This window comes from Lactuca serriola, chromosome 2, assembly GCF_051521515.1.
Source record: "Lactuca serriola cultivar US96UC23 chromosome 2, Lser_US96UC23_V15, whole genome shotgun sequence".
Classification (NCBI taxonomy): domain Eukaryota; kingdom Viridiplantae; phylum Streptophyta; class Magnoliopsida; order Asterales; family Asteraceae; genus Lactuca; species Lactuca serriola.
Window position 1 is genome coordinate 119592943 of NC_136409.1, and position 7042 is coordinate 119599984.

Genomic DNA, 7042 nt, shown 5'->3' on the forward strand with positions numbered 1-7042 from the left:
GATATGAAGTATTTGCTATGAAATACGTGTTATGTGTTTATATATTGTTTGTTTATTTGAGATGGATGTTGGATGAATGTTTTATACAGGATTGTATATGATTTAAACTATATATGTAATTTATATATACAAATATGTTGGGTAGAACATGGGTAGATGGAATAGTTGGTGTGTGATGAGAGATGGTATGAGTAAACCCTGGTGACTATGAGATGTAGTACCTATTAGATAAACCCTGGCGACGATGTGACTTCGTGCCTGTTAAAGTGAACTTTGGTGACTATGGAGTTAGCGCCTGTTAAAGTGAACCTTGGTGACTATGGAGTTAGCGCCTGTTAAAGTGAACCTTGATGACTATGAAGTTAGCGCCTGTTAAGTGAACCTTGGTGAATATGGATTTAGCGCCTGATAGCTATGGATTTAGTACCTGATAGATAAACTTTAGCAGTAATGGACTTCGTGCCAATTCCTTAGGAACGAATGAATAAAGGATAGTTGATTCTTAAGGTAAAACCTTAAGAAATAAAGAAGATAATGGGGATGGGTAATTGGGTTGATTGTTTGATGATTAAATATAATAATTATATTATTGTGGGTTGAAAAACCTATATGCTCACCAGGCTCCCAAGCCTGACCCACTAAGTTTTCTTTGCATTACAGGTAATTGCACAAGAGTATAAGTTGGTGGACTTGACGAGAGATTTTGGATTATGGATCAGTAGTTATAAATAACTGCTGCAAGGTCTATTTTATACTGTTTATGCTTTTGGTCTGTATCGGAACATGACATCCCGAGATTTTGTTATTTAATGAAAATACATTTCTTTAAAGAAATTCTTTGATAAATTCTTATCACATTTTGTTTTGGGAACAAATTCCGTAACTGTTTTCTGTAAACGATTACTCTGATTTTATAAAACAAAGCATAAACAAATCGGTCTTTTCTGGCCGTGAAAATGGGGATGTCACACCTACCGAACTATTTTGACAATTCCAGAAATGCCTCCCATGGTTTGTTATCTTCCAACACTTTCGTTCTTTAGTTGGAACGCCGCAATCAAAAAGCTTTACCCCTTCTCGCGACTGAACATGAGTCACTTGTAGCTGATTCCTTGAAGTGGATGAGCTCGAAGACATTGTTCTTGAAGATGGAAAGAGTTGGTGGAAATGATTTGACTTTTCATAAAAGGATAAGAAACACTTAAATGATGGTCCGATTGAGGGTTTCAATTAATAAGGGTTGTTGGATAACTCAGCTTCTTCGACACATCCGTATCCCACGTAAGCTTATTGGACACATCAGCACGCCACATAAGCATTGTAACTAAACCGTCTAATTTTTTAGATAATGATGTAAATAAAAGGTAAAAATGGAGTTTAGTGGTCTAATGTAAAAAAAAAACTTTATTGACCAAATTAGCCAAATGTCAAAACTTTCATGTGCTACAATGCCATTTTCCCTTTCAAAACAAGTTCTTTTTATTTTTGTACTCATTCTGTACTTATGAATGACTTATTTAGGTTTTTATCACGACATGTTATGTGGGACAATCATTGATGAAGTGTTTGGGGCTGTTGATGCTTATGTCCATCGCGGTCTCGACTGCTTGGTTGCGTAGGTCTTGTGGTTTGGCTTAGGTCTTCTGTTCTGAACGTCATAACTTCTTTATACGACATCAGATTTTAATGATCTTTATATCCACGTGTTCGGTTTTTGAGTCTACTACAACGTTCGTTAAAATTACTCCCATTAAAATGTAATATATTTTTACTTACGATTTTTATAAAAAAAAAAAAGCATCCATACATGCATTAATAAGAAACATATGGATATAAATATCGTAAGTAAAAATAAATATTACTTTTTATTCAAAAGTATTCTAAACAAAAGTTGTAGTAAAGTAAAATATAAACACATAAATATAAAGATCGTTGAAATTCGAGATTTTATGAAGAAATTATAATGTTTAGAACACATGACCTAAGAATCCAAGCAGTCGAAATCGTGATGAACATAAACATCAAAAACCCTAAACACTTTATTAATTATTGTTCCACGTAAGATGTCGTGAGAAAAACCTAAAGAAAACATTCATAAGTATTGAATGTGTACAAAAAACAAAAATGACTTATTTTGCAACAAAATAAAAATATTAAAAACTAAATGTGTACAAAAATATTAAGGACTAAATATTTACAAATTGAGAAATATATTATCCTATTAAGCCATTTTTACCGGCTAACATGAAATAGCTAGTTATAAAAATTAAATATGTACAATTTAACAAGTTGAAAAAAAATAAGCACAAAAAAAATATAAAAATCAAAAATATATTACAAAGTATTATCCTTTTAAAAAAAATCGTCCATTATCACCCTTGTCTACTTTCCAATTTAATAACACTGTAGATGAACTAAATCGAGATCTTAAAACTTTATATGTTTAGAATAATTCAAAATAATAGATATTGTTTATTTCCTTAAAAAAAAGTACAAGTATTATTTAATTTCATGCTTCACCAACCACTGATCAACTATTGACCGTTGATCTCTTCCCCATGAAACCTATTTATATCTCTTCATCCCCAACTCTCAAACTCGTCAAACACCTTCCTCTCTCTGCCTCTTACTGAAATAAGAAACAGAGGAGTCTCCGATCAGCTCATAAAACCCTAATCCACCATGGCTCTCGTCGTCGAGAAAACCTCCTCTGGCCGTGAATACAAAGTCAAGGACATGTCCTTGGCCGACTTCGGTCGTCTCGAGCTCGAATTAGCAGAAGTTGAAATGCCGGGACTAATGTCTTGCCGGACGGAATTCGGTCCTTCTCAGCCATTCAAGGGCGCTAGAATCACCGGATCCCTCCACATGACTATCCAAACCGGTGTCCTCATCGAAACCCTAACTGCCTTGGGCGCTGAGGTCAGATGGTGCTCCTGCAACATCTTCTCAACACAAGACCACGCCGCTGCCGCCATTGCACGTGACTCCGCCGCCGTGTTTGCTTGGAAAGGGGAGACTCTTCAGGAATACTGGTGGTGTACGGAGAGGTCACTTGACTGGGGCCCAGGCGGTGGTCCAGATCTGATCGTGGATGATGGTGGTGATGCGACGATGTTGATTCACGAAGGAGTGAAAGCAGAGGAGGAGTTCGCGAAAACCGGTAAGTTGCCGGATCCCACCTCCACTGACAACGCCGAGTTCCAGATCGTGTTGTCGATTATCAAGGAAGGTTTACAAATCAATCCGACAAAGTACCACAAAATGAAGGAGAGATTAGTCGGAGTATCGGAGGAAACCACCACCGGCGTCAAGCGTCTCTACCAGATGCAAGCTAACGGCAGCTTACTCTTCCCCGCCATTAACGTCAATGACTCCGTCACCAAGAGCAAGGTATATAGTATGATCACATTTTACAGATCTAGATCTAGAACTACAGTAACTTCTAAACATTTTTTGATCTGAAACAGTTCGATAACTTGTACGGCTGCCGTCACTCCCTCCCCGACGGTCTAATGAGAGCCACCGACGTAATGATCGCCGGGAAAGTCGCCGTGGTCTGCGGATACGGAGACGTCGGAAAGGGTTGCGCCTCCGCCATGAAACAAGCCGGCGCCCGCGTCATCGTGACAGAAATCGACCCAATCTGCGCCCTCCAAGCTTTAATGGAAGGTCTCCAAGTCCTAACCCTCGAAGACGTCCTCCCCCACGCCGACATCTTCGTCACCACCACCGGAAACAAAGACATAATCATGGTCGACGACATGAAGAAGATGAAAAACAACGCCATCGTCTGCAACATCGGCCACTTCGACAACGAAATCGACATGCTTGGACTCGAAACATACCCAGGTGTGAAAAGAATCACGATCAAACCCCAAACTGACCGGTGGGTGTTCCCGGAGACGAAAAGTGGGATCATTGTGTTGGCGGAGGGGAGGCTGATGAACTTGGGTTGTGCGACTGGGCATCCTAGCTTTGTGATGTCGTGTTCGTTTACTAATCAAGTGATTGCACAGCTTGAATTGTGGAATGAGAAAGGAAGTGGGAAGTATAAGAAGGAGGTTTATGTTTTGCCTAAGCATCTTGATGAGAAAGTTGCTGCTCTTCATCTTGAAAAGCTTGGAGCGAAGCTTACGAAGCTTAGCGAGGATCAAGCTGATTATATTAGTGTTCCTGTTAATGGTCCCTACAAGCCTGCTCATTATAGGTATTGATTGAAAAAGGGTTTTGAATTGTTGTTGATTTTTTCTACGAAATTTGAGTTTGATTGTGGGTTTAGGAGAGAAAATGGTGGATTTATGTTGAATAAGGGTTGTGGATGAAGGTTGTGTTGGATTATAGAATTGTTTACACTTTACTTTGAATGAGAATATCGTTACTTTACTTTTGTTGACAATGATTTGTTCATGTTTTTGTTGTAAGCATCTTTGCTAAAGTGTTGAAAACTATGTAGGAACTAATTTTACTAATAGTATATGATTTTTTAATAAGAAATAATGATGTAAGCTTATAATTTGGTAGACATATCGATTTGTAATGTATTAATAAAAAATTATTTGGAAATAATATGTTATAATAGATAAATAGGCGAAAGTATGGTAAAGGTAGATGATATTGATAACTTAATACATGAATACCTTGTCCAAGTAAGGTGATAATAATCTAGGTTGTTTTGTATCGTTTTAACGTAGTAGAGAAAACGAGGAAATATCTTATAATCAAAACATGGTTATTTTAGTGAGAGATTTGTTACAAATTGTTGCATGAGAAGACAAACAAACTTACAAAGATTAATAAGATTAATGTATATGTAGGTGTCATGCAAATTAGTAAGTACATAAGGTCATCTGCTATACTTTTCACGACAACGGTCGTGAAGAGCTTCCAGATCGATCACCACCACCCATCATAAAGCCATGGAGTACCCCCCACGACCACGAACAGAAGAACGAAGAAAGAGACAGAGGGAGAAGACGAGCCGAGAGAAGAAGCCTGGGCGTTGTCGTTCGTCTTCCCCACCGCAAACCACCACGAAAACGTCCGATCACGGTAGGCCGGGGTGGTGTGCACGAACAACGCTCGTGGCCACATAGACCACGAGCCTCTTCGTCGTTGGTGATTAAGGCTTGCAAGTTGTTTGTTGGTGATCTTTAATGATCATGCATTTGTTGATTTGACTTTTAAGATGATATAAAATAAATACTAAGAAAACATGTGTAAAAAATATAATATATTTTTAGTGTTTAATATGTAATAATTTATTTTCTAGTAGATGGTAGTAGATGGTGGTACCCGATCTAGTTGTTATATGTTTTTATTATGGTCCAAATGTTTGAAAAGTTGTAGATTTGGTCATTTTCTACAAGTTTTATTGTGGTTTTGGTCCCTCATCCGTTAAGTTTAACGGATTGGTTGTTAACTTTTTTTAAAAAATGACATTTTTACCCTCAGGGACCATTTTCACAGTTTTGTCTTTTACCATACCATAAGGACCATTTTTGCATACATTCTTTTTTATTTTATTGAAGTATTATATATTAATAAATATTATTTTTAATATATAATATTATATATTAATAAATACTGTTTTATTGGATTATTAATTTATTATAGTTGATATTTTTTATAATTTTTTTTGTTAAAGTAATTCTTTTTATTGAGTTATTATATATCAATACATATAGTTTTTAATATATACTACCTCCGTCCCAAATTAATTGTCCACATTTGACTTTTTAAGTCTTTATTCTTCAACTTTGACCTTGAATATTTTTCTTTTTGATAGATAATACTTGATTCAAAATTGATGAATCGATTGTATTTTAAATGTCTTTTCATTTTTATAAGTCTCATCAAGTAATATCTAACACAAATAAAAATATTTAAGGTCAAAGTTGAAGAAAAAAGACTTCAAAAGTCAAAACTGGACAATTAATTTGGGACGGAGGGAGTAATATTTATATCATATTGGATTATTAATTTGTTTTAGTTAATATTTTTAACTCTTTTCTTGAATTATTTTTATTGGATTATTTCTTTTATTTCTTTTAATTTATTATTTTCTTCATATACTAAATATTGTTTTATTGGATTATTAATTTATTTTAGTTAATTCTTTTTAAAAAAAAATTGTCGAAGTAATTATTTTTTATTGAATTATTATATATCAATACATATAGTTTTTAATATAATATTTATATCATAATAAATATTATATTATTGGATTATTATTATCTTTTAGTTAGTTTTTGTAATTTTTTTTTAAAACTATTTTTTATTGAATTATTACTTTTAATTTATTATTTTCTTCATATACTAAATATTATTTTATCGGATTATAATAATAGTTCTTGTTAATTTTATTGGTTCCACCACAAAGTCATGAGATACGCAAAATCGTCGTTTCTCATCATCAAAATCGTTAGGATCGTTGCCAAATACTTTCATTTCATCTAGCTTATAATGAGAAACTATTGGGAAAATACCACCACCATCACTCGGTCACCACCACCATTTATAAATGTTATCGGGGTTTGTTGCGCATTATGTGGGATATGAAGGATTTCAGTGGATTATGAAGAGGTTGTCGCAGGTGGCTACCAACAACGTTGGGTGGAATATGGTATGGTATCTATTGAACCTCTGATGAAGGTGTTTGGAGGTGATCCTACTAATTTTTAACGATGATAATCGACACTTTTACGTATTTCGGCGACTTTGTGGTGAAACTAATAAAATTAAAAACAATTAATAGTATACATTCAAAATAAAATAATAATCCAATAAGATAATATTTATTATATTAAAAAATAAATTAAAACTAATATTTCAATAAATTAATAATTAAAAAAAAAACAAATTACAAAAATTAATAATCCGATAATATATTATTTATTATGATGTAAATATTATATATTAAAAATAATATTTGTTGATATATAATAATCTAATAAAAAAGAATTGTTTCAACAAAATGAAATTATAAAAAGAATCAACTAAAAGAAATTAATAATCCAACAAAATAAGGTATCTTAATATG

General features: G+C 34.0%; 1 protein-coding gene across 1 annotated transcript; it reads left to right on the forward strand.

Annotated features, from left to right (window-relative positions):
• The first annotated feature begins 2588 nt into the window (after positions 1–2588).
• Positions 2589–4399, forward strand: LOC145086682 (adenosylhomocysteinase 1-like). The gene is made up of 2 exons (XM_079024512.1): positions 2589–3393; positions 3471–4399. Exons 1-2 carry the CDS (start codon positions 2683–2685, stop codon positions 4215–4217), a joined length of 1458 nt encoding a protein of 485 aa, XP_078880638.1. The 5' UTR covers positions 2589–2682; the 3' UTR covers positions 4218–4399.
• Positions 4400–7042: the final 2643 nt, after the last annotated feature.

Coding starts and splice junctions, on each gene's coding strand:
- LOC145086682 (XM_079024512.1), top strand. CDS start 2,683: ATGGCTCTCGTCGTCGAGAAAACCTCCTCTGGCCGTGAATACAAAGTC. Junction 3,394..3,470: donor ACTCCGTCACCAAGAGCAAG/GTATATAGTATG, acceptor GATCTGAAACAG/TTCGATAACTTGTACGGCTG.